This window comes from Balaenoptera physalus, assembly GCF_965194825.1.
Source record: "Balaenoptera physalus genome assembly, chromosome: 6".
NCBI lineage: Eukaryota > Metazoa > Chordata > Mammalia > Artiodactyla > Balaenopteridae > Balaenoptera > Balaenoptera physalus.
This window is the reverse complement of record NC_138885.1, coordinates 107660273-107687753: the sequence shown is the minus strand read 5'-3', so window position 1 is coordinate 107687753 and position 27481 is coordinate 107660273. Positions and strand designations below refer to the sequence as shown.

Below are 27481 nucleotides of genomic sequence, written 5' to 3'. Positions count from 1 at the left end.
CCGCAAATAACACAGATCTGAACTGTGCAGGCCCACTTATACACAGTTCTTTTTCAATAAATACCTGTATTTTTATTTATGGATGTTTGTGGGGAAAAGTTTGTGTTCAGTTAGAGATCACAATATGTGGAATCAAAAGAACTAGGGTTTGAGTCCTGATTCTATCCAAACTATTTCAGCTTCCTGCCCTTGGGTGAGTCATTTATCAATTCTTTTGTTTTGGGGGCAGAGAAGGCAGTATGTGGATTTTTCAGTGTGAGGATGTAGGTAGTGAGTGGGTAGGGGCGGGTGGGTCAGTGCCCCTAACCCTGGCATTGTTCAAGGGTCAGCTGTAAGTGAGAGAGCATCTTAGAATGTGATAAATACTCTGGGAAAAAATAGCACAGAGTAAGGGTGATTGGGAGTTGTTGGTGATGGGCGTCGAGCGGTGAGTTGAAATTTTTTAAAAAGCTGGTCAGCCTAAGCCTCACTGAGGCGGGGGCATATGAACAAAGAATTGAAGGAAGTGAGGGAGTCAGCCAAGCAAATCTCTGAGGAAGAGCATTCCAGGCAGGGGGAATAGCAAGTGCAAAGGTCCTGAGGCAGGAGCCCACCTAAGATGTTTGAGAAGCAGCAAAGGGGCCAATGTGACTGCAATGAAGGTTGTAATAGGACATGAGGTTAGAGGTAATGGGGACCAGATCATTTAGGGTCCGGTAACCACCATAAGGATCTGGCTTGTACCTGAGCAGTTTCATCTAATGACAAAGCATGGAGATCTTTTCATAATAACAAATAATAACAAAGAGCCTTCTCACTTTTTTAAAATAATACTTTTCAAGTAATTTTTCAAATAATAATTTTCAAACAAATAATAACAGAGCCTTCTCCTTTTTTTCAGCTGCATGATATTCCACTGTACATAGGTTCTGTGTTTTATTTAACTAGTATTTTATTTAACTGTATTTAAGTAACATGGACATTTAGGTTGTTTCTAATCCTTTGTTGTTTTCAAAAATGCTGCAGTGAGTAACGTTTTTATTTGTGCGTAACACCATTTCATTTGTGCAAGTCTGTCTGTAGGACAAATTTCTAGAAGTGGAATTGCTGGATGGAAGAATATATGCATATATAATTTTGATAGCATCATATTGGCCTCCATAAGGGTTGTATTAATTGACACTCCCAACCAGCAATTTGATTAGGCACTAGGAGGAAAATCTGTCTCTCCCTTCTGTATACACCCTCCACATGTGAGATTCTATTAGGTGCCCATTATTTCCTTTACTCCTCATGACCCTCCTGTGAGCTGAGTACGCTTGTTCCTATTTCACAGATGAGGAAACAGGCACAGAGAGGTTAAGTAACCTCCCAGTGTTTACACAGCCAGGAAGATGTAGAGCTGGGATTCTGATGCCCACCATTCCTCACCATGGCTTCACGAGGGCAGGAGTTTGAGGCACCCTGCCTCCTGTCCCTCTGCTCCCTCTGCCCCATGCAAGTGGGCATGTGGACGTAGCACTGCTGTGCCTGCATTTCGGAGACCCTTGCAGGCCGGTGGAAGGGTGGGAAGAGGCCAACCCGAGGGACCTGGAATCACACTGGGTGAGCTGGCCAGCCCTGGCCTCCCCTTCTGTCCCTCCCATCGTCAGCCCCAGTGGTGAGACCTGGGAGGCTGTGATCTACCGAATTCTGCTCCAGGTGGGGAGCTCGCCACCGCGTCTGCTGGGTCAGCTTGCTCCAGGGATTGGGTTTCAGCATTTCACTGATGAAAATAAATCAGCCTCTTTATTGCCCTGCATGGCCCTCGGAACCTCTGCAGCCTGGCGTGTATTTCCAGACTTTCTGTAAGTCACTGTTTCTGTTCTAGCCCCCAGGGGCTCTGTGCAGAAATAGCCTTGGACGAGTTTGGAGCCTGGAGCCACCCAGGCAAGACCAAGCAGGAGAGGAGCATCAGGTCCACAGAGACAATGCCAGGTTGAGCATCTTCTCTGTGTTGGATCCTTGAGCGTCTAGAGTTGGCCAGGTGTTCAGAGACCATCTATCTGGTTGTACTCTCCCATTGCACAGAAGAGTAAACTGACGCCCATCCACAATCACTCCTTAGTACTCTGGCCCTTTGACCCCCCCAGTCTACTGCTGTTGCTACCAGACAACACTTTCTCTAGGTCTGTGTATTGTGCAGTGGCCAGTTAGGGATTGGAGTGCACAGAGTTGGAGAGAGTAAGTTTTAGCTGCAGCAGGCTTGGTGGGTGTCTGACTTCCAGGAAAGCTGTCTTGCTTTTGAGGGACATGAGAAAGGGGAGCTGGTGGCAGGACTGGATTTTCTTGAGGTTGAGGAGAATCCTCCACCCCACACACCTGTCCAGATAGGGTGAGTGACCATGGTGCATGAACATGAAAGAACAGGCAGCGTCTAGAGGGTTCTGACAAAGCCCCAGCAGTTTCTGCATGCACAGGGGCCTTGGGAGCCTTGCCAAACTCCCCTTTCTCCTGCCCTTCTTTTTTTTCTGCTCAAGCATTATTTGCACCTGCAAGACTCTCCTGCAGGGACATGGGGCATCCTGCCTCAGATGGCAGGCCAGCTGGACTGCCCTCCCACCCTCCAGGGCCAGGGCCTGGTCCAGCCCCAGCCGGCTTATCCAGGCTGCTGGTGGGGCCCCCTGGTTCTGGGAAGCAGTGCAGAGCTGTCAGTGGGTGGGAGCCAGGAGCTGCTGGCGGCCTTTCTCAGCCTTTCTCATTGCGGACCATGTCTTTACATCCTTGCAGCTAGTCAATGCCCCGGTCGGTGCTCACTGGAGACTTTCGCCTGGTGTTGCTTCGATTGCTTAAAAAACTGTTAGCAGCAAAGTGTTCTTCAATGTTTGTTCTCCTTCTCCAGGGGCAGTGAGATCAGATTTTGATATGAAAGCTCAAAGCTTCTCAGATCTTTCCTGCTTTCTTTCTGCCTCTCCGTCCCGCTTTTTCTGCACACTGCTTGACAGCCTTCAAGGGCCAGGTAGGCACTCTTCATAAGGTTAGAAAGAGGCCTGGGGTGGTTCCCTGTCTCCTGTCTCCTGTCCAGGCCTGTGCCCCATGGTGCTGTAGCTTCTGTGGATCAAGAGGGTCCCTCCCAGCTTGTCCCCCTGCAGCAGGGCCTTCCTGCTTCTGGCCCACGCCTGCTCATGTGTGTGAGCTTGCACACGAGTGCCAGGAGACCCCCACTGAGATGCCTACCTGAGCCCCGTTATACTCATGCACACAGAGGGACCCGTTTGGGAAAGGAAGCAGAGACCACCCAGATTCCCCACCCATCCCCATCCCCACACCCACTCAAAACAGAACCACAGAGAGCCCTCTGCAAACACCCATCACTTGTGCACAGAACCCCGCAGACCCCTCGCCCCTGCATACCCCACAGAGTGAAGGGAGCTGTCGTTATGAAGCACGGCCAGTCTGGTAACCAGTACTTAGGTGAGGTACTTAGTGGGCCTGTTAAGCACCACTGACATGGGATCGACCTTAAGTGCAGAGATGGGTTCATTGCGTGAGTGGTGAACCAGCTCTGAGGCAGTTCCCTACAAGTTTCCAGAAATGCTTTGAACCCTGGCAGCATCATTAGGATAAAGGCATAAAAATTCCCAGGGACCGCTTTGATGGGGACAGCACTCATTTGGATGGTGGGGTTTGGGCGGGTTGTTCTAAACCAACATTGTGATTTGACTGTTACCCTCCACTCCCTTCGTCCCATTGGGTCCTCCAAGCTCTCATCCTTTGCCTGTCCCTCTCCTTCTTCCTTCCTCCTTCCTCTCCGGGAAGCAGAAAGAACTTGAGCATCAGTGAGACTGGCAATGTGATCTTGGTCAAGCCACAGCCTCTAAGCCTCGGTCTCTTTTTCAGGGATCTACCTTGAAGGGCGGTTGTGGAAGCAAACGAGAGAACATCCATTAATGTGCAAGCACATAGTTAAAACGCACCCTCCCCGTTCTGTTGTGCTGTCTCACTCTTCCTGGCTCCCCAAGCCCACGGCCCCTCTCCCCACTCTCCCTCCATCCTTCCCAAGTGAGGACTGCTACTGAAGTGGTGTCCAGGCCCCGGGGGGCAATCCGAGCGGGGAGAGGCAGGAGGGAGGTGAGTGGATCTACCCTGACCCTTGCCCAGCTCAGCCATCTGCCTGGGAGTTGGCGATTCCCTTCCTGGGTGATCCTCTGGTGCTGAGGCTCCTGCCCAACTCTCAGGGAACACGCTCCTGAGCCTGGCCCTGTCCACTGCCTTCCCGAGGTACCATGTGGAGACCCTGGAGGGCTGGGGCCATGCAAGGGGTGCCCTGAGCTCCGGGTCAGCCTGCCTTCCCTCTGTGCTGGGCTGGGAGGTGGGGAGGAGGTCCTGCGGGGGTCTGTGACTTGTTTCTGTGTCACATCCTGCACCACACCCAGCCCAGGCAGTGGCCTTTCCCCAGGGTCCACCCTCTCCCCCCAGACCTTTCACACCTTGAGCCTTGGGACACCAGGCCTTTCTCCTCCTCCTTGTGTTCTGCTTAGAACCAGAAGTTTGAGAGTTCAAAGCTCATCTTGCTCTTCTCTCTCATTTTACCACTTTGGAAACTAAGGCCCAGGAAAATGACTTGGCCAAGGTCACAAGGTGAGTTAGTGGCCCAGCTGGGACTGGGACCCAGGACTCCTGAGTCAGTCCCGAGCTCTGTCTCTCACACCCCAAACTCCTTCCGCCCTCGGTTTGTCTCGGGGTGTCTTGGCTGTGGCACCATTGACATTGGACTTGGGACTGTCCTATGTGTTAGAGGATGTTTAGAAGCATCTCTACCCACTGGATGCCAAGAGCATTTCTTCTAGATGTGACAACCCCAAATATTTCCAGCCATTGCCACATGTTCCCTGGGGAGTACATCGCCTCGGGGGAGGACCACCGGTCTAGTTGTCTCCTCAGTCTCTTGTCTCTGGGACCTTACCTCTCACACTCGTAGGGTGTGAAGTAGCCCTTCAGTGAAGACACTCTTTTCTGCTTCCTGCTTCTGTTCTCGGACTGGGTTTCTTGGAAACCAAAACACTCAGCCATTTTGTTCCTTACGAGAAAGAGCAAAAAACCAGGTCTGGAAAGATGCCATCCCTCCCTCCTCTTGGTCCTTGGTGTTGAAGCCATCTCTGGAGGTGGGAGAGAGGGTGGCATTTTCAGGCATACTGTTGGCAGTAACTGATGCCGGGACAGACCCAGCGTTTGTTGATTGAACAACATCACATCCTCAGAGTCTGGGCCGCTTTGTGAGACTCTTCTCTTTGCTGGACACTCGATGCCATGATATTTGAGCAGAGAAAGGACAGGCCAAATGATATGTCCTGAAGCTTAAGCACTGGGTGTGTTTCATCTGGGCCCAGTGAGCTAGGGTCACCGAGGTGCTGTTCAGGGTGGGCCGGGTAGGGAAGGAGGATTGGGAAGCAGATGTCGAGGTGATGGTTGTTGTATATACGTGGCTGCCTCATTTAGAGCACCTCTGTGTGCTTTTTACTGTGCTGAGTGCTTTACACGCATTGTATCAGTCTTTGCAGTACTCTCTGAGATACCCATTTTATAGATAAAGAAGCTGAAACTCAGAAAAATTAACTAAGTGGCCCAGGGTTTGCACTAAGCTAGTAAGTAGTAGTGTCTGCATTTAAACCAGTGTCGGCTTGACCCCTAAGCCCATGTTCTTAGCCACTGTGTTCCTGGCAGATGCCGAAGTGCAACGAGTCAAAAGGGCTGGATATAACTTTAGGTTGCATTATTAAAGGCATGGTTTCCAGAAACTGGAAGGTGATAGGCCTGTGGTGCTCCTCATAGGTCACAGAGCCCACATGGGTCCTTGCTTCAGAGTGATAAAAACCACTGGTAACAAGTGCTCAGGTGGTGAGGAGAAGCAAAGAGAGGTACGGTGGGCTCAGGGACTTTGGGGGCGGGAGTGGGGGAGGTTTGTCTGTCAAAGGAGAGACTCAAGAGGACATGCACATTCCATTCAGTGACTGAAGCTCTCATGTGGCTGAGATCTGGCTTGTCTGAGCCACCCAATCAGGCACCACAAGGTGAGTGGAAAAGTCAGGGAGCTAAAATGTATCTGTTAGAGCCATCTAATGATGAAATGGGCTTTTGGGGTAGAGAGCAAGATCCCTATAATTGAAAACAGTTAAGTACAGCTAGGACCATTTTTTGCCAAACCTGGCTGCCTAGCATTCTCCACTGGAGAGTGTTTTACAATTCAGATTCCCAGGTCCCACCCCTGGCAATACGGCCTCTGGAGGTCTGGGATAGGGCCAGGGGGTCAGGGTTTTTATAAAACTCCCCAGAACCTTCTGGTGCAGCCAGTCCCTGGATGGTAGCAGAGAACCATGGGATCGGGTTGCTACTTACAGAGACTCTTGTATGGTGGTGTTTCCAAAGTATGGTACATTGGCCAGACTGGTAATTATATATGAAATGATTTTAAGTCTATTTATTTTAAAGCATATTAGAAGAGAAAGTGTATAGCTTTCACACCACATCTGGGATATCATGGATATTGATGTTTTGAACTACCTGGAAGTTAAATTTATTTTAAAAATTTTACAAAATCTTACCAAAATAATACTATTGAGGGGATTCAGATGTGCAGATAAACATGAAGGTCGTATGCAAATAAAATCTAGGTTAACACTGTTGCAAGGGTAGAGACTATTGGGTGGACTGGTTGACCATACCCTTTCAAGAGCCTGGGGTTTGTCAGTTAGTTCCAGAAGGCTCTACGGAGGTAAGAGGATAATTACAGTAGTTTGTCCAAACTGTGGCCTTACAGCCGTCCTGCGCCGGGAAAATTGGAAGTCCTTCTGCCCCCAGTTTGGAGCCTGAGGCGTGGAACCCCTCTTCTCCCTTCCCCATTCTTTTTTTTTTTTTTTTATAATATTTATTTATTTATTTATTTATTTATTTATTTATTTATTTATTTATTTATTTTTGGCTGTGTTGGGTCTTCGTTTCTGTGCGAGGGCTTTCTCCAGTTGCGGCAAGCGGGGGCCACTCTTCATCGCGGTGCGCGGGCCTCTCACTGTCGCGGCCTCTGTTGTTGCGGAGCACAGGCTCCAGACGCGCGGGCTCAGCAATTGTGGCTCACGGGCCGAGTTGCTCCGCGGCATGTGGGATCCTCCCAGACCAGGGCTCGACCCCGTGTCCCCTGCATTGGCAGGCAGATTCTCAACCACTGCGCCACCAGGGAAGCCCCCTTCCCCATTCTTGATGGTTTCTGTGAAGTCTTTGATGCTGGGCTGGGGTGTTCCCCATCTCATCATCAGTGAAAATGCCGTTAAGATAGGGCAAGGGCCAGAGTACGGGGCACCATTTTTGTTCTTCCTCTTATTTTTCTTCTCTACTCTCAGAAAGAAGCAGCTAGTGATGCTGGCAGTGGGGAGGGGGCTAGGGATGAGGTGTCTGCTCCGAAGAGGGAGAAGTAGGTGGCCGGCACCCGGCATGCCTCTCCCTCCCGGGCCTGCAGTACCTGACCTGGCTGTGAAAGGTCTGGGCATCAGCGTGGGGTGGCTGCAGAAGCACTTTGGGGTGGCAGACTAACTGGGCCTTGGACAAGGAGACACCGGGCCTCGAAACCACTACTGGCCTGGCTGCAAATCCTAGGCCATCTCCTACTGCCTGTGGGAGTTGGGTTGGGCATTCAATTGAAATGCAAATAAGAGATGGAATTTGGTGTCCTGCTGTCAGTTAGGGACTACTGGTACTTTTCAGGGCACACCAGGCTGATGGTGGGGTCATTTGGGCAGCTCGTGTGGCTTCGAGCTGAGGGGGCTCTTTTGGATCTGGCTGCTAAGATGTGAGGGTAGGCATTACCTACACTCCAAAAAGTTATCCCCTCTGCCATTCGTGATTGTCATGGGCGGGAGCAAACTGAATACCAATAGCCAGTCCCCTGGAGGCATCTCAGGTGGCCCGGCAGGTCAGTGTCCTGAGCCAGACACACACTCGCCTTCCCAAAGTCAGGCCTCAAAAATGGTCAAGGTTCCTGGGTCAGAATCCAAAGCTTTGCACTGCAAATCTCGCTCTGGGGCTCCCATCCCTCCCAGCATCCTGCATGTGTGATACCCTAATGCCTCCATTTAGGCCCCATGGTCACCTCTGGGAAATAGAGGAGCTTGTGGGTTTTTCTCCCCTTTTATAAGCCAAGGAAGTGTCCTGGCTCCTAGACTCTGCCCTGCGGCGGGTGTGTGCTGGGTGGCGAGGAGGGAGAGAGAGAGGAAAAAAAAGATCTCCACCTTATTGTTCAGCAGCTGGAAAATTGTTGTCATCTGTTCTGCCTTTCATTTGCTGAGAATGGGAAAAAAATGTGGAAAAATTTGGGGAAATAAATCTCAATACCCTCATAGGAGCTCTCACCCTTCCCTCTCCCTCTCCCTCACATCCCGGCCGCTTTTCTCCCACTTCTCCTCTGGGTCCTGGAGCCACAGTGGGTTTGGGACTGGGGCCGGGCCGGGGCAGTTCTGAGGCTGTGCTGGGCTGTGCTGGGCCTGGCCTGGGTTGGGGCCGTCGTCGCTGGACTAGGATGGAACTGGGGCCGGAGATGGGCTGGCCTGGCCACTTCTCACTCCATGTGGAGGGCTTGGGAAGCCACTGTGATGTCATTCAAGAGCTGCATAGCTACGGGATGATAAGTGAAGCCCTGGGGACCCAGCTGGCTGAAATTACAGACAGAGTTTTATCCCACTGGCTTCCTACAAGCCAGAGTGAGGCAGAGCAAGCCGAGCTGAGAGGGAGAGAGAGAGAGAGAGAGAGAGAGGGAGAGAGAGAGAGAGAGAGAGAGAGAGAGGGAGAGAGAGAGAGCGTGCGCGTGAGCGAGAGGCAGAGGGAGGGAGTGCTGTGTGTGTGTGTATGTGTGCTCCAGAGCGCACGGGCAGGGCAGGCAGGCGGCACTTGCTCCTCCCACCCCTGACAGTCCGAGGGAGCCCAAGTAGGACACAGACAGCGCTGGGAGCTGCAGCCATGGACGAATTATTTGAAACTTGAGGCACAAGGAGCAGAGATCAATTCACAGCGCTTCTTTTCCCTCCCCTCGCTCCCTCTCTCTCCAGAGGGTAAGTGTCTGCCGGGCAGCTGTTTCTCCCGTGTGTGTCCTTGTGTGGCTCTCTGCTGGACCCGGGGAGAGGGTGGAGGGTGGCTTCTGGGCCTGGGGGCTGGGGGCTGCCGTGGACCTGGACTGGGGAAGGGCGTGTGTCTGCGTGGGGCCGTGGCCCCTGGCGTTGCCTTTGGAGGCAGATGGGGCTGACCTGGCCACCTCCTTCCTGGACTCACTGCCCTGGAATGTGTAAGAGCCGCCGCCTCAGGTCTGCGGGGTGGCTGCGTTGGAGGGGGTCAGTGTATCTGAGCCGGCCTCACCCTTTGGGGTAGTGGTTCACGGCGGGAGAGAATGGGGTGGGCAGAGGGCATGTGGCGGAGGCACGGACTCGCCCCTGAAACATTCCTGTTTATTCAGGACAGCACCCGCACCCCCGGTTCTGTGGCCTGAACTTTGTGGCACCCTCGGGGCTGACCATTCCCCCACTGGCCTCCTGTGGGCTCCCATTCATGGCTTTCTCCCAACTTTGGCAGGGCTCTTGGCGGCTCGACTGTGCCCCTGGCCAGGAATCTCTGAGTGTCCAGGCGGGTGCCCTGGCCTGGCAAAGAAGGACTTCGATTATTGTGGGCTCAGGAGCTATTTTTGCCATCCGGAGTGTGCCTGTGATATCTGCTGCCCGGATAGGCCGAGGGCGGGGCGTGGGCGTGCCAGGCTCCGGTTAGAGTGCCTGGCGTGGGAGCTGAGGTCCAGGCTGGAGTCAGGAGGCTGGTCTGCAAGTTCACGTTCACCCCACAGGCGTGGGTTGGCCTGTGACCGGGCAGGTCGCTCACCCTCCAGGCCCTGGCCCCTTGGGTCTGAAAGAAAGGTCACCGTGAGGTTTTCTGTGCCTACTCCCTCTCTCTGGAGGAATTCAAGTAAGATGGTATCTGTGTAAAGTTTGTGGGTCCTTCCTGAGGAGGCCCTGGGGACACATCTGTCATCATCACTTGACCAAGCCCCGTATCTTATATCGTGAGGTTCTTGGTCTGCAGCCACAGCTGGAGAGTGCCCCCGCCCCCCAGGCTCCTCCGGCGTCTTCACCTTGAAGCGCCATTAGGGGGAAGAGCGCTGTACTTGGAAGCAGGGAGGCGAGTCTGTACGCCCTCTGTGCTGGGTGACCTTGGGGGTTTCCTGGAGCCTACAGAGCCTCCTTGTCCTGTAAAATGAGGGGTGGGCAGTGGATTAACTGAGCCCTCAAGGCATGTCAGCTCCCCAAACCCCATGGCTTTTAAAAAGCTCTCATGGCTCAGCTGGTCCCTCTCAGACCTTCGTTCTGTGCCTCTGAGGGCCGGGAGCCACGGGCAGGAGCTGCTGGTGGGAGGCGACTCTGGTGTCCATTTCTGTTTGGCTGCTGACTTTCTCCATCTTCTGAAATTCAGACGGGGGCTCCGTCTGGGCCCTGGGCTTAGTGCCTCCCTCCTTCTTTCTTGCCTCTGCAGATTGGCAGAGGCGGCCAGGTGTGGACCCTCCCTGGGTCCACAGAGGCAGATTTTGGGGTGACCTTGGTGAGGTCCCTTGTACAGGGGACAGAGCCACCTGTGTAAAGATTGACAGCAGCCCTGGGAAGAATCTTGTTCTCTTCTCTCCAGTATCTGAAAATGCAGTGGGTTCCCTCTGAGTGCTGCTAAACAAGAAGAAAGACAGGTGTCTGCCACACCCGGACTCATCCGTCCCTGCCCACAGGGCCCTGTGCTTGTCAGTGTGGCACCAGTGGACACTTCCCACTGTGAACCTGAGTCTCTGAGGCTGCACCTGTCACCTGCCCGCTTTGCCTCTCAGAGGCTGTGTCTCCCCTCTGTGGTTCCCCTGCAGAGACTTGGTCTTCAACCCCTAATTCTGAAGCTCTTCAGAGTCCCGGAGGAAGCCCATTCCTATTTAGAGAAGTTCTAGAACTCTCTGTGAGCTGTGTTTCCAACAAAGGGCTGCCTCAGGCCCTGGCTGGCTGCGAGGGTTGCGCGAGGAGGTCAGCATGGGTGGAGTCCGGGACTGTCACAGGTGGGCCACAGGAGGTCCCTGCTGCCGTTGCCTGGGCATCTCAGGAGGACCCCAGGCTATGCTCGAGCCATGGGGCTGAGGTTCCCCATAGCTCTCTCCATCCTCCACCCCTCCTCACACACCTCCCCTGGGTGTCCATCACCGCTCTGAAATTATGTGCAAAATTTGTATTTGGGCATTCTGGGGGGATTTCTTCAGATACCGCAGGGGGTCCTTGGCTAGGAAAGCGAATGTCCACTGGACTGGGCTGGAGTGTGGCTGAGGCGTCCTGTAGGGGATGCCACAGGGTGGGCTCTGGCTCAGCCAATTTACAAGGACTTCCACGGGGCCCAGCCTGTGCTACCAACACCCCTCTTTCATGATATTTTGGCTGCAGTGTGTCTCTTCCCTTTGGGAGAAGCTTGAGGTCCACCTTGAATCCCTGATTTTCCACTTCTCTGGGTGGCAGTGGGAGAAGAGTATCTCAGTGGCTGACAGGACTATATAAAGCTTTATTTAATGTCATGCAAGAAGCTTGATGGAACATCTCACGTGTGCCAGGCCCTGCACTCTGTAGGGCCATCCTGTATAGCTGTGTGAGCTGCGCATTGAACTCCAAGAGGCACTGTTGACATAGACCACATTGTGAATGGTACTCTCTGCGAACCAAGACTGGAGGAGAGAGAGAAAGAGGTCAAGGCCTTCCTCAAGGAACTTAGTGGGGAAGACAAACGTGGTCGACAGTAACGTCTGTTCAGTGGGTGACCAGCGTTACAGTCATGGGAACAGCGCAGTGGGAACAGGAAAAAGGTTTATCTGAGTCTGGCGGACTGTAGGAAAGGGGTAAGGCCAAGGGAGGCTTCCCAGAGAGGTTCACACTGAGCCTGAAGGAGGAGGAAGAGGTTTGCCAGGGAGGTTGGGAGTTGTGGGAGCAGGGTGGGGAAGGGCCTTCCAGGAGTGGGAACAGCGTGTGCGAGGCACAGGGTGCGGAAGAGCATATAAATAGTATGAGTAGAGTGGGGCGTGTTTGGAGTATTGAGGACAGTGAAGGGGAGGCTTCAAAAGGCAGGCAGGGGCCAGATGATAAAAGGTCTGCATGGCCGGCAAGGGGAGAGGTTAGCATGCCTGGATGTGCCAGGCCTAGCTCAAGGTGCTTAGCGCCTGAATCCTGTCACTCAGCAAACCTGCAAGGAAGCATCTGAATCTTCACCTGATGGGCTCGGAGGCCAGGCTCCACGTGGTTAAGGAGGTTTAGTGGTTAACACAAGCTGAATTAGCCATTAAGATGGGGGCCATCCTTCTGAGTGAGCTGGTGAGGGGGTGGGGAGGGAGGGGGCCCTTCCGCTCTGCTTCCTGTCCAGAACCGCATCCCTCTGGCCTCCTTGGTACCCTTCCTCTGGCTTTCACATGTTGCTTCTCAGTACCCCCCACCCAGCCCCAGCCCACCTCCCTGCCCCGTAACTGGGGAAGAGGTTGTGGCTAAAGGGTTAACACACCCAGAACTTGCTCTCCTGGCTGCATCCAGGCCAAGCTTCGCTGTTTGTCAAAGCTCACCTACCTGCCCGACACACGTGGTTTTTGATGCCTCATTCCCACGTTTAAGGAGCTGAGAGTCCCTCCTGGCTTGCTGGGGCCCCCGTCTGCCTCTAAACCGCCTGTGTCCAGGGTGGGCACCGTACCTCTTCCTATGGGCACTGCATTGATTTCCCTCCACGTTGGTTGGTCATCACTACTCTGGGTAATGTATTGTAATGAGCTGTTATTCTGCTGGACGTGGACCCAAAGGACTTTCTATCATGAAGGGCCCCATCTTGAAGACCTTAATCAATCATTCACTGTGCACAACAGGTCTGCTCTTGGACAGGGAGGGGTCTCTCGTCACTGAGTCACTTTCTTGCAGTCCACCAGGCTGGCACCCTTTACTTTTCCCGGTTGGCCTGTCTGTTCTGACACCTAAATAAATGACATCTCCCCACTTGACATTAGTGAGAGAAGCGGAGGTCCTTAACCTCAGGGCTCAAAACGCTGACCACCTGGGTCAAGGTTTCTCAAGATGTTACCCAGAAGCCCCTGAGAGCTAGTTAAAATGCTGATTCTTGGCCCTACCCTAGATCTATGCGTGAAAATCTTTGGAGATAGGGCCCTGGAATCTACATTTTTTAACAATCCCCGGAGGAGATTCTTATGAACATCAAAATTAGACAGCAACTGCCCAAACCCTTTATCACCTTAGCATCCCATGTTTATTTCTTTTGTTCCTTTTGAAGTGTGTGGGATGGACACATCTTTCCTTTCCTGCGTACTGGCCTGTGCTGTGCTTCTAGCTACACGCGAACTTCTGCAGTTCACTGGGGGAGCCTAGGGGGTAGGGAGTAGAGAGTAGGTCCACGTCCAAGTCAGCTGGGGATTTTCCTCAGAGCTTTCCAGAAGCATGACACGCACATCTGGATTACGGCCGCCGTGGAATAAGGGCCCCTTGCTGCAATCCAGCTCAGCGTTGAGGGTGGAGTCCAGGGCTTGGAGCAGCTGCTGGGAAGAGCCAGGCATAATCAGACAAAGCAAGCAGGGCCTTGAAGAGACTTCTCCACTTCCCTAGAGAAATGGGCAGGATGTCCAGGCTGGCCCGGGTTGGGGGCCTGGGAGCTCAGCCTCCTGGGCTGCCTATACCTTGTGTTTCCCCTTCTCAGCACCCACAGCCCCATCCAGGCAGGTCCCTCCCTCCATCCCCTGCTCCCTCCCACTGGGTGTCCAACTCCCTCTCATCTGAGATGTTTTTACCTGAACTGGCTGGGCCCATAGAGGCTGCTGGGACTTCAAGATGGATCTGGTGGCCCCTTAGCTTAAGAGCCTTGAAGCCATCTCCCCTCACCCCTCGAAGTCTCCTCTCCTCCTCCCCCACTCTGTTTCACTCCTCTTTGCTCTGCCCACCTCTCTCTTTTGCCCTTCCTGCCTTAATAGATTGAAACCGACATGGTGTTCCGGCTTCTTGCGGTCCTGGTAAATAGCTCTTAATGTGGACGTGGTTGATGGGGAGAAGGGGATGAGAAGCGTGTTGTGTGGCGTGAGGGATGTGGGCACTTTCCTTCATTCCTGATGGGAGCAGCAGGTGTTCGTGCCCCTCAGGTGCACTGGGATTTCAGCAGAGCCCTCACGGGGGCTGACGGACCTAGGAGGGGCCTGGGTGTCCTCAGTTTCTCCTCTTGATTTGAAAAGGAAGATGACCAGTGAAGGTGTAGAACAGCCTGGAGCGTGCTGCCAGCACTGGGCGTCAGGAGCAGCCGGCCCCTTCTTTGAGGTCAGGGATAGGCATTTCCATTTGTACTTGGCAAACGGGATTTAATTGAACAGTTTATACTTCTTCGATTTTCTTACTAAGCCTCAGTTGCCTGGCAGTTATTATCCTGATGTTGCTCCTGTGAACAGTAGCCCATGTCGGGGTAAATGAGGTCGTGGCAGAATAAGTTTAATATTGGCATTTTCAAAGTCAGTGAAGAGTAGGGCGTGGCCCAGAGGGCCAAGATATCAGGGAGTGGTAATCAGTGTGAATTCTCCCTCCCTGTCCTGGAAGATGCTTTCTTATCTCTCTTGCCAACAGCTTTTCTTTTGTGAACCCTAGTGAGATGCTGGAGTGGGTTTGCTTTCTCCTAGGAAGGAATACCCTCAGGTCTGCTCTGGTTTGCACCCAGTGGTTCTCATTGCCTTCTGAGTATAAATGGGAGGCCATTGGACACTCCACCCTTTGCTTTGCTCCTCCCCCCTGCTTCCCGGCCTATGTGCGCATGGACCTGGGAGCTGAGGGGCTTCAGGGGATGGAGGAGATCCCAGGCCCGGGAGGAATACTCCGTCATCTCACGGTGTGGGCTGGAGAGTAGGGCCAGGGCCTAGGAATGGGCCAGCAGCTTTCCGGGTGCAGTGAGAAGGAAAGACAGCCCTTCAGACTGCCACTAAGTGGTGTGAGGGGCCCATCCTCACGGGAACCACCCTCCAAAATCTGAGTGGATGACAGCCTTCTGTCTGCAATGCTTTTCTCCTCTGGAAACAGCCAGCCAGAGTCTCTTTTTTGTGTGTATAACATGGAGCCCGGTTCTTTGGAAGGACACAGCATGAGGGGCGGCCTCTCATCTACATTTCGGCCCCTTTAGGGATGATGCCATTTGAGTTGGGAGAGACAGCATGTGTATAACTGCATCTTAGCAGCCTTTTGGGGTCCCGGCACAAGGGGCAGGTTTTCGGAGAATCAGACCTTTCTCAGCCAAAACCCTTTTCCAGTTCAGACCAGCGCCATCCCTGTGAGCCCTGGGCTGCGGCAACACTCTGGCCCATTGTCACTTGGGGCCTGCTGCTGGCTGAGACCCCAAAGCCCCAGGGAAAACTGGGGGCAGAGAGATGGTTCTGGAGAGTTAAGTGACTGGGCAGAGCCTCCAGCCCCCAGGGGGTGTGTGTGGACAATGTGCCTTGTCGGGCATGTCGGTGCTAGTGCTTGGGTGACGTCACTTGGTTGGCCTGTGGTTTGTGTGTGTGTATGTTGATCAGGATGTTCCTGTTTTGCGGTTGTCTGATCACTTGTTTTTGGCCGTAGGCTTCTGTATGGGTGTTTATTTTTAGAGGCTGCCACTTCTGGCCTGAGGGCTGATCCTTGGGCATGGTAGGAGCTTGTATTTTCTGAAATGTTTGTGGCTTTAAATTTCAGTATTTATTTTGGGGTCTTGCTGCTTTTTATGTGTTTATTCTGTGGGGGGGTGTGTGTGTGATATGACAGTGTAGAATAATAAAAAATTGTGTGGTCTTTGAAGTTCTGCTTTAGCTTTGATTTTAATTTAGTTTTTTAAAAATTCTAAATTAGTTCTGATTTAAAATCCCAGCTTTACCAAGTACTACGTGTCTGCAAACAAATGGTTTCACGTCTCAGTTTCTCCGTCTTTAAAATAGGCATAACAACCCTGACTCACAGGATTCGAAATAACGTATGTGTAAATGTAGCAAAGTGTTCCCTGAATGTTAGCTATTAACATTAGTATTTGTGTATTTGTATCCACACCTGCTCTTTCTGACTGCGGTGCTGGGGCTGTCTGGTGTACTCCATGAGCGCATGCGTCTGGGTGTTTGATTTGGGTGATTTCTGGTGGGAGTGTGTGTCTCTGGATGTCTTTGTACCTGGTTTTCTGTGTGTGAGTGTGTGTGTGATTGTTGGTGTCTGGGCTGGAGTCTGTGCAGTGTTTGGGAGGGGGCTTTTTTTCTTGCCAGTTGGGGGCCTGCCTTGGAGGGGGAGGAAGGGAGGTGTGTGTGTTTGTGTGTGTGTGTCAAGGCTGGAAGCTGGACTGCTGACTGTACAGGGTGTGAAATCACTGAGTTCCTCTGGGCAGGGAAGTTCTTCGTTCCTGAGTCAGCCCTTTGGCCTCTAGCCACCCAGCGCTCACTTTTTCCTTTCAGAGAAAGTATTGCTCACGGGGTCCCCAGAGCATCTCAGACAAAATGGAACAGGGGGCACCTCTCCCTGCTGAAAAGCCTCTACTTTTGTGTTCTCAATCCCTAAGATGCTCCCTCCACCCTTGGCCCCTGAAGCTCCTTTCCAGAACCTCCACGGGCCCTGGCATTCAGAGGGAAACTGTGTCCTCTTCAACACCGGGCCTGCCGCCTTTGCTGGACCCCATCTTGGCCCAACACCCCAGGTCCTTGGGAGGCGAGTGCAGTGCCAGAGCCAGGCTTTGGACTGGGGGCATCTTGCCCCCAGGACCCCGGCCCAACCTTGGACTCCACTGCCTGGCCCTGACCCTGGGTGCAGGGGAGGGCTCTGCTCAAAAGCTCGGGGAAAGAGTCCTTTTGTCCTTTTGCCCTTCTGCCCTTCTGCCACCTTGGCTCTATCTCGGGGTGCTGAGAGGATTCCCTTTGGGGATCCAGGGAAGGGAAGCTTTCAGCTGCTTTCCTCGGGAGAATGAAGATGTCCCGCCTCCCACTGACATCTGCTGTCTGTCTCCCCTCTGGTCCCTCTCCTGTAGAGGTTGTGGGCCACACGCAGGGACCCCTGGACGGGAGCCTGTACGCCAAGGTGAAGAAGAAGGACTCCCTGCACGACAGTACCGGGGCCGTCAACGCCACGCGGCCCGCTCTGTCGGCTACCCCCAACCACGTGGAGCACACCCTCTCCGTGAGCAGCGACTCGGGCAACTCCACGGCCTCCACCAAGACAGACAAGACCGATGAGCCTGCCCCCGGCCCCTCCAGTGCCCCTGCTGCCCTGAGTCCCCAGGAGAAGCGTGAGCTGGACCGCCTGCTCAGTGGCTTTGGCTTGGAGCGAGAGAAGCAAGGCACCATGTACCACACCCAGCATCTCCGGTCCCGCCTGGCGGGGGGCCCTGCTGCGCCCTCCTCCGGCCGCCATGTCGTCCCGGCCCAGGTTCACGTCAATGGCAGGGCCTTGGCATCCGAGCGGGAGACAGACATCCTGGATGATGAGCTGCCCAACCAGGATGGGCACAGCGTGGGCAGCATGGGCACACTGTCCTCCCTGGATGGGGTCACTAACACCAGTGAGGGGGGCTACCCGGAGGCCCTGTCCCCACTGACCAACGGTCTGGACAAGCCCTACCCCGTGGAACCTATGGTCAATGGCGGGGGCTACCCCTATGAGTCTGCCAGCCGGGCAGTGCCTGCCCAAGCTGGCCACCCTGCCCCCATGCGACCCTCCTACTCTGCACAGGAGAGTTTAGCTGGCTACCAGCGGGAGGGGCCCCACCCAGCCTGGCCACAGTCAATGACCACCTCCCACTATGGCCATGACCCCAGCGGTATGTTCCGCTCTCAGTCCTTTCCGGAAACCGAGCCCCAGCTGCCCCCAGCTCCAGCCCGTGGGGGGAGCAGCCGGGAGGCTGTGCAGAGGGGCCTGAATTCCTGGCAGCCTCACCCGCCTCCTCGCCAGCAGGAAAGAGCCCGCTTGGAGAGCCTCGGGCTCAGCAGGCCCAGCCCCCAGCCGTTGGCAGAGCCCCCCATGCCTGGCCTCCCCGAGTTCCCGCGGGCGGCCTCCCAGCAGGAGATCGAGCAGTCCATCGAAGCCCTCAATATGCTGATGCTGGGTCTGGAGCCAGCCACGGCGGCCGCCCCACTGCACAAGTCCCAGAGTGTCCCTGGGGCCTGGCCAGGCGCTTCCCCGCTCTCCTCCCAGCCCCTCTCTGGCTCCTCCTCCCAGTCCCATCCACTGACCCAGTCCAGATCTGGCTACATCCCCAGTGGGCATTCCTTGGGCACCCCTGAGCCTGCTCCCCGGGCCTCCCTAGAGTCTGTCCCTCCTGGCAGGCCTTACTCACCTTATGATTATCAGCCGTGTCTAACGGGGCCCAACCAGAGTTACCGTCCAAAGAGCCCAGCTGCCTCCTCCTCGTCTGCCTTCCTTCCAAACACCCAGAGCTCTCCGGGGCCTCAGCTGCCCCCAGCCTCTCTCCCTGGCCTCACCACTCAGCCTCAGCTTCCACCGAAGGAGGTGACTTCAGACCCATCCCGAACTCCAGAGGAGGAGCCGTTGAACCTGGAGGGGCTTGTGGCCCACCGCGTAGCAGGTAAGAGCCTCAGGGGCCATGAGTTCTGGGTATCCCCTCCTTATTCCCTCCACACCTTCCCTCTCTGGTCTTGGCTGGTTTTGCTGGAGCGAGGTGCAGGCCCAGCCATCACGCCTTAGCGGGTGCTGCTTTGGCCTGGGGAAGAGGCTGTCAGGAGCCCACTTGCCAGCCATCCCTTCCTGCATTCATTGCCTGTTAGGCTCCAAGCCAGGCATTGAGGTTCAAAGATCAGTGTCTTTCAGGAATTTTCGGTCTAGTGAGGGAGCAGGTACACAGACAGATAATTCTAACAGAGAGCAATGTGTACTACAACAGAAGTGGGGACCAAAGCCCCAGCCAGAGCCTGGGAAAGCAAGGTTTCCCATCTAGGGCAATCAGGGAAAGCTTCCTGGAGGTGGTGACTCCAGGGCTGGAGTACAAATTTTCTAGGCAGAGAAGAGATGCTCTCTGCAGCTGCCTGCAGTGGAGAAGGCCTGGAGAAGGTTGGAGGGAGGCCTCTGTGGACTCCAGTTCCCTTTTGAGCCCTCCCAGAGGCACAGCAATGCCTGAGAGGGTGTCCTGAAGCCCTTGGGCTCCATCTGAGTGTTCAACCCTGGTGCGTCCTTTCAGGATATTTCTCTGTTTCTGGGGAGGCCAAGGTCCATCTTCTTGTTCAGCTGTCCTGCCAGTCCTTGCTTTAGGACCAGCTCTGTATGGGAAGCAGGCACTGAGAAACAGATCCCCATTTCCTATCAGAGAATGGACTTATTCTCCAGAGAGAGGAGACAGAGTGGGGCAACCAGATGAGCTTACTGGGGAGATAAAGGCAAGAAATGGCAATGTCCAGGGCCATGTTGGGAGGGGCAGGAAGGGCTCCCTTCCTTCCCTCTGGCCTAAGCCTGTGACCATTCCATGGGGGCAGCCAAACTGGGCGGGAAATCCTATGAGTTGGTTTTATTGTGGAGGTGAAGCCCAGGCCAGGGTGAACCAGAGCCTGGGGCGAGGGGGACCTTGTGCCAAGCCCCTCAGCTGACAGGGTGGTGGTTAGTCAGGGAGCAGAAGGGGAGCCTGGGCAGCTGACTCTGCCTTCTGTCCCTTTTCCTAAATTTAGGGGAAGCTGAGTCACCATGCCAGCTACAGGGAGGAAGGGAGACGCCATCCCTGAGGATGGATGGTGGGTTTAGGGAAGTAGCTGGGGCCAGGCCAGTTGGCTGTTGGGTTTGAGTCCAGGACCTGGTGTGGCGGCATGGACTCCCTGCTCACTCCTGTACTTCAGAGCAGAGCACAGCCCCCAGTTCAACTATTGGTAACTTGAAATTGGCCATAATGACAGTACTCACACTATGGAAATTGGCAATCAAGGACTTCACCTGCCCTGGAGAGCTGGTCTAGCAGCACATCATTGTCTTTACCCAAGAGTCAAAGCATAATATGAGTAGCTCTATAACCTGAGGGGTGAAATGCTCCATGGGGTATCCCCATGGGGCTGGTGTCTTCTACTTTTGTCCACATCTGGGCCCATGAGATAAGGAGTACCTGGCTTGTCAGCAGAAACCATTTTCCTCCTGGTTTTGCTGAAGGGAGAGGAATGGGCCCTCTCAATATTTTACAGAGTTGGGGTGGTGGCCTGAGGAATAGTGACACTCTAGTCTAATGATGGGCAGGATCCAAGGGGATTTTCTCTGGCGGAGCAGGATGAGTTCCCTCCCTTTCACAGAACCCTCTGTATAGCTCTCCCACAGCTTGCTCAGAAGGAAGCCATACTTTAATGGCCCTGGAAGGATGTCCATCTTGTAGTGGCTCTCCTCTCATCCTTTTCTTTCCTACCAGTTTCTGAGGTCTTGCTTCTCAATCTCCATATCCTGTAGCTGCTCAGGTTTTGGCTGCCAAGAAGTCATATGGAGGGAGGGATATTGTCAGCACAGTACCTGTGTCCCCCAACCCTGCTGTCATCTCCTCCACCAACTGTGAGTGACTCAGTCAGGAGAAGGGATAAGATGTGTAGAGGGGACAGTTATATTTGGCCTCCAGGGCTACAAAGGACCTCTTGGGTCCATGCCCTGTCATGAACAGTATTTCTTATGTCAGCAGGTCCTGCTTGCACAACTTCTTCAGTAGCCCTATCCGCAGTGCTTGTGTTGATAAAGGTGCACTGGCAGGATTAATTTGTAGAACAGTCTAGGAGCCAAGGGATAGACTTTCAGCACTGCCTTTTTCTTCTCATTTTACGTTCTTCTGCAAGAAGCTGGAATGTAAGCTTCAACATGAGTAACCTCAGATCTGAGGGAGAACCTCTATATGGTCATCAGTATGATCTGGTTTCTCCTGGCCTTTCTCCCTCAAGTCTGCTGTTTCTTCCTTGGCTGTCAACTGAGGCTGTCATACCTCAGTTCTATGTCCTTGGTTCATCCCACTTTGATCCAACTACTCCTTATGTCTTATTTCAGCTTAGCTCTCAGAGTATGTAGGGTTAGTTTTCTTAACTTGATAAAGGGTAGGTACTGTAGCACATGTCACACTTTCTTGTGAAACATTAGAATTAGAAGCATTCCCATTACACCAGGGACACAATAAAGCTGCCTGTTATCACCACTATCATTTAACATTGTATTGGATATCCCAGCCAGTGCAATAAGACAAGACAAAGAAATAAGAGTCATAGTTGTTGAGTCCAATCAAGTTATCTTATGATCCTGATTCTGTGACTGTACTGATCTCAGGTGTCTCTAGAGGTAGAGATTTCAATGCATATTGGAAATCAGAAGTTGATCTTATCCTTAAGGAGTCTAGAGTTTAGAAAGGGGAAAGAGAACTGGAACTTTAAAATGAAGTTATTTGTAATAAGAGAGGTATGAAGAAAGTTCTGTGGGAATGAAGAAAAAGGAAAGATCGCTATCAGCTGGAGAGATTGGGGAGGCTCTTTGTTGAGTGTGGGTTTTATAGAGCCTTGGAAGATGGGTAGGACTTTGAAAATGGGTGAGGTCATTGGAGAGAGAGGGCTCATAATGAAGATAGGAAAACTTAAGGCATGTTTGAAAAATAGAGTGGATTGAGAGCATATAGGCTGTGTGAGAGAGAGTCAAGAAAGGTAGCCTGGGGCCTGCGTCTGTTTGGTTTTAATACCAGACTAAGGAGCTTGAATCTTACCTAGGGGCAGTGTAGGAAGCCATTACTGTGTTTAGGAGAGGATGCCATGATCAGGGCTGTAGTTTAGGAAGATGTATCTGGTGGGTCTGGGCAGGAAGGATACAAAAGGGGAGAGACTTTGAGCTGGGAGATGCTAGGAGCTTATTAGCTAACCTAGGTGATGGGGGCTAAGTTAGGGTGCTGACCATGGAAATGAAAAAGAAGAGATGGGTGCCAAGGATGCTGTGGTGGAGAACTGATGCATTTAAAAGTTGATTGGATGCAGTAGGTGAAGAAGAGGGAGACATCAAAGATAATTCTGAGGCTCCATGAATAGAAACAGAATGATGGTTCCATTAATAAGCCAGAAGTTAGCAGGAGGAGCAGGTTTGGTGTAAGATGAAGACCTCAGTATTAGATATGTTGAATTTGAGTGACAGTGGAGCTCCAGGTAGAGATGTATGGAAGGCAATCAGACATCTGGAATTGGAGCTCAAAAGAGTGGAAAGAGCTATAGATTTGGTAGTCATCCTCACAAAGGTAAAGGTTAAAGCTTTGGGCATGGATGAGATCTCTATATGTCAGAGAGCATGGAGAGAAAAGAACTTAGAATGAAATGGCCATGAGGGAATGGAGGTCATACAGGGGACTAAGAACAAATGTTCAGGACAGAGAGAGGACACTAGGACAGTGGGTCATCACAGAAGTCAGAATAGTAAAGGGTTTCCAGGAGGAGGGGTGGGAGGTTAGCAATATCATTGTGGAGAGGTCATGAGGAGAAGGACTCAGGAAAATTCACTGGGCTTGCCAATTAGGTGGCCCCAGTGATTTTCAAAGGCATATTTTCAATAGAGTGGTGGTGACAGAAACCAGACAGAGATTGAGGAGTGAGAGATGAGAGGGTGCAGACAGCATATCAACCAGTCTTTTGAGTGGTTTTGTGATAAAAGGGAAGAGGGTGGTAGCTAAAGAGGGTAGCAAGATACTGAGAACTTCTTTCTGTGAATATAGGAGCCATGAGAATGTTTTTAGAGGGGGAGGAGAGAGAGGTTGAATATGGAGGGAAGAGGGAGAAGAAAAACATATAAGAGAGAGAGAAAGAAATTGATAGAATAGGTCTCTAAGGAGGTAAGGGGAGTTAGGCTTAGGAACCCAGGTGGATAATTTAGCCTCAACCAGGAGGTGAGGTACCTCTTCATGAAATAAGAATAGAGGATGGATACAGATATAGGGAGATATTGGTGTCAAGCCTTGGGAGCTTGAATTGAGAACCCAATTTTTATATTTCATCATGGAAGTAGGAGATGAGATCAAGGCCCATTCCATCATTCATTCAATGTGTACTCTTAATCCATGCTACATGCTAGCCTAGGTTCTGGAAAAATGGTGGTAAACAAAAGAGATAAAGATCCTTTTTTTAAGAGGTGGAAATGGACAATAAACAAATAAGCAAATACACATATGATATGTCAGATGGGTGATAAGTGCCGTAGAGATAAAATAAAGCAGTGAAATGCCAATGAGGGGTGAAGGGTTGGGGGGGGGTGGTTGGATGGTCAGGGAAAAGGCTTCACTGGGCACGGAGGGAATGTGCCAGATGGAATAGCAGGTGCAAAGGTCCTGAGGTGGGAGTGTGCCTGATACGGGGAACACAGGGGGCCCGAAATCAGAGAGGGAATGAGAATGGGGACCAGCTTTCTGTGGGCCTTGTAGGTGATCATAAGACCTTTGGCTTATACTCTGCATGGTGTGAGAAGCCTTAGGAAGGATTTGGGCAGAGGAGTGACATCATCTGACTTGTTCTAAAAGCATCAGTGTGGCCAGGATGGAAGGAGGGAGACCAGTCAGGAGGCTGGTGCTTTTGATCAGGATGGTATCTGGAGATGGTGAGACATACTCAGATTGTAGACATATTTTGGAGGTGTCACCATCAAGATTTACAGAGAGACTAGACATGGGATGTGAGAGAAGGAAAAGTCGAGGTTTCTGGCCTGAGCACCTAAGGGATGGAGTTGCTCTTTATTGAGATGGAGAAGAATGTGGGAAGAGCAGGCTTAGAGGTGATATCAGAAGTGTGATTTTGTCCACGTTAGATTTGAGGTGCCCAAGAAATGTCCAAGACAGTTGGATGTATGAGTCAGGAGTTTATGAGGGAGAGATTGGAGCTTAGAAATGTGGGAGTTGTCAGTATATGATGTCATGTGAAGTAAGGCACTGCATGATATCACCCAGGGGGGTGAGCACAGAAAGAGAAGGATTGAGTTCTGGAGCCTTGAACGTTTAGCAATTTGAGACATGAGGAGGAACCAGCAAAGAAACTGGTATGGAGCAGCTTTTGAGGTGGAGGAAACTCAAAGGGTGTGGTTCTCTGGAAGCCAGGAAGGGGTGATATTGGCCATCCAGCAGGCTCATCTTAAGGACTTTTCGGTGGTACCCAGCAGTTTGGGGCAGGAGTAGAAAATCCTAAGTGGCTCCCATGGAAGAGGGTTACTAAGAGGGGTGTGATGGAAGAATGAAGGGCTGAGGGATGCCCCGATGCTCGGAAAGATGACCCTCGGGCTCAGACTGGCAGGGTCACTGCCGAATCCAGGAAGAGGCAGGTGACCGTGAGGGGAGAAAGGTCCTGGGATGGGGTCATGCTGACCGTGAGGGCGGGTGAGGTATGGGGCCACAGGATTGAAATCTGGTCCCAGGCTGGCACCTTCCTACTCCACGCTGGGGTTGGAAAAGAGAGAGGTGGGTGGCGTCCTGCTGGACAGCAGAAAGTCCAGCTGCCCTTTGGAGAAGCGAGACCCTAGATCCACCCTCTCATCTTGTCTGACACCCTGCCCGCCTCCCTCCAGCTTGTGGCCAGAACCCAGACTCAGAACACTGACTAATCTTGATTTTCTCTTTGTTTTTGTTTTGTTTCGTCTTGTTAAATGCCTTGTCCCTGGCGTTCTTCGTGTGTCCCGTGTCCATCTGTCCCCTGTGCCGTGGGCGTGGTGCCTTCCTTGCCTGGTGTCCTCCCCTCCACCCACCCACCCCTCCCTGCTTGCCTCCCCGCTGCCGGCTCCCCGGGGTGGGGGTGAGCAGCGTACAACGCCAGGCTGCAGGGCACTGGGCAGAGTGTCGGCTCCGGGCACCCTCCTCTCCACCGGCTCCGATCTTCCTCTCTCTCTGGTTGGTTCCTCTCCCCGCTTCCCCCTTTATGACTTGCCTGAGCTCTCCGTTTCTTTCTTTTCCCTTCCTCCTTCATGTGCTGTTCCTCCAAATTTTTGCCCACTTTCTTCTACCTCCTCATTTCCCATTTCCTCCTCACTTTTCTTCCTCTCCCTCTCCTGTTCTCTCTCTTTGCCCCCCACTTCTTTTCTCACCGCCCCCTCCTTCCTCCTGCCTCCCTCCTGTCTGCATGAGTGAGTGCTCCCACTTCTGCATGGACACGGCCTGATGCTTCCAGCCTTGGCCTTCCCTGCTGGGAACAGGGTCCGGGGTGACAGCAGGAGCCAGGCCAAGCTCTGCATGGACCAGCAGGCACAAGACACAGAGTGGTGCCCTGGCACCTGCTGCTCTGTCCATTCTGGAGCACAGCACTCCCTGGGGACAGGGCACTCCCTCTGACCTCATCCTGAATCTCTGATCCTAGGACCCATGGCCAAGAGTCAGAAGCCCTGGGTGTGGTCCTGGCTTTTCCTGTGACCACCTCTGTGACACTCCCGGACAAGTCTCTGAATTGCTCAGAGCTCTGTCTCCCAATGTGACAAATGGAGGATCGTAGCCTTGCCAAGTGCCTTTTGCGTGGTGGCTTGATGTGCCCCAACATGGTGGACCCTCCATCAAGAGTCACGTTGCTCTGTTAGAGGGTGATGTCATCCACTGGCGTCTCCCACCAGCTCTTGGACATACAACCCCTAGACTTTTAGCTCTGGGGAGGGAATCACCTCATCCCTTCCCTGCTCCTCGGAGCCCAGAGGCCCAGGTCAGGGAGAAGGCGATGTGCTCAGGCTTACCCCAGGCCGTGGCCTTGAGCAGTTCCGGGAAAAGGCTTGGGGGTGGGGCGGGGTGGGAACTGATGACTCCCAGTGGCAATGTCTGGTGCTCTCACGGCCCCTCCTTCTCCCAGTCCATGGATAATGGGGAGACGGTTCTAGCAGAATGCCCCCTGTCCCCCTCCTCTCCTGTCCCTCCGTCTTTTCTCGGCCCAGTGGTGGGGAGTGCAGGGGTTTGGGCAGTTCTGGGGGGTCCTGAGGGGAGCTGGCATGGCTTGCCCTGGGGCTGCTAGTGTGGTTGCCGTGTGGCTTTCTGGTGCCCTGGCCCAGCAGGTGGCCTCCCGGATCCCCTCCCTTCTGGAGCCCCAGGCAAGCAGTCGGACACCCAGCCCCGCCACCTGGAGCTGAGGAATCCAGTTTTTTGGAAATTGGAAGGCTGGAAAGAAGAGCTGGGTCTGTCGGGGTGGAAGCGGCCAGTCCTGGGGCGGGTAGGGGAGGCATGTGATGAAGCCTGACACCAGGGCATATGTCCATGGAACTCGGGGGCGGTGGTCAGCCCTGCTCTATCTAGTAACCAGGTGTATTGATGTGTGTTAGGGCTACAGCCCCTAGAATTGCCCGTGTGTGTGTGTGATGAAGGGGATTCACGGCCTCAGTTCCAGCCCACTCTAGGGGAGCCTTGGAGCCAGCTGTTCCCCCGAGCACAGTACCATCCTGGGGAGCAGAGTGAGGACCCCGGGAGATGGGGCTGCTCCGGCCCCTTGCTCTTCAGGTCTGGTGGTCAGTGTGGAGGCCCCGGGCTGAGGTGACCACTGTCCTCCAGGAGGACGGGAAGGTCCGATGCCCACAGTGTGTGAGCAGCCCTTGGAAGATGACAAAGGGCTTCTGGATGTAGCGCGTTATTATCCCAAAGGCCACTTTCTGGCCGCTCCTCGTGCTGCCGGGGCTGGAAGGCTGGACTCACCAGCTTTCCTGGGAGGACCTTCCAGAGTCCCTTGCCTGCCTCTCTTTCCCCCTCTCTTCATGAGCTTCCTCTGGCCCCCGTTCTCCTGCTGGGGCAGGGCTGAGTGTGGAGGTTCTGAGGGTGACTGTGACCCACACCGTCCTGCCGGGCTAAGGCTGCGTGCGCCCACACGTGTCTGTACGTGTGTGTGTAAGCGTGTGCCTATGTGTGTGCAGGGAGCGGGGCACGTAGACGGAGGCCCTGAGAGCGGGGCCGGGGCCAGGAGACCAAGGAAGTCCTGGGGTCAGGGGTGGGGGAGGGGAGGAGGCCGGTGGGGAGTGCGGGCCTATTTTTATTATCCGTCAGCCTCTGGGACACGAGGGAATGGTGTTCTCTCTCTGACACTGGCCGTCAGCTTGTGTCCAGACGTCCCAGCTTGGCTGAGGAACAATGGGGCTCTCTCTCTCCCCTCTGCCATGGCCCGTCTCCCCTCCCGTAGAGAGAGACAAGAGAGAGGGAACATGGCTCTCCAGGCGCTCCAGGGCAGACCTGGGACTGCCAAGGCGGACAACAGTGGGACACTGTGTTCAAAGAATGTGAGAGGCCCAGGCTGGCCACGGAGGCCGTGGGCGCTCTGCGGGAGAGGGGCTGTCCCCGTGGGAGTGGTATGCCGGGGCTTCCCCCTTCTGCAGAGGGAGGCTCTGCCCTGCAGGACCCTAGCTCTTTGGACGGCAACCTGTCCATCCCCCCTGCCTCTGGACAGAGCCGGTCCCACTCCAGTGGTGGTGGAGAGACGGCTTGAAGAGGTGTGATTGCCCTCAAGTGTCTGACCGCCTTGGGCCAGGTCTCGCATCCTCCAAAGCCCGGA

General features: G+C 53.6%; 1 protein-coding gene across 11 annotated transcripts in view; it reads left to right on the top strand.

Moving 5' to 3' along the window:
• Window positions 1-27481, top strand: part of TNS1 (tensin 1) — a 230354-nt gene that overhangs the window by 164188 nt on the left and 38685 nt on the right. For 8 of the 11 annotated variants that reach the window (XM_082467416.1, XM_082467421.1, XM_082467414.1 and 5 more), the window contains 2 exons: window positions 17044-18597; window positions 24778-24864. In XM_082467416.1, coding sequence (XP_082323542.1) covers window positions 17044-18597; window positions 24778-24864 — 1641 coding nt within the window. The remainder of the gene's footprint in view (window positions 1-17043; window positions 18598-24777; window positions 24865-27481) is intronic. The other 3 variants (XM_082467418.1, XM_082467420.1, XM_082467423.1) reach the window with 1 other exon arrangement.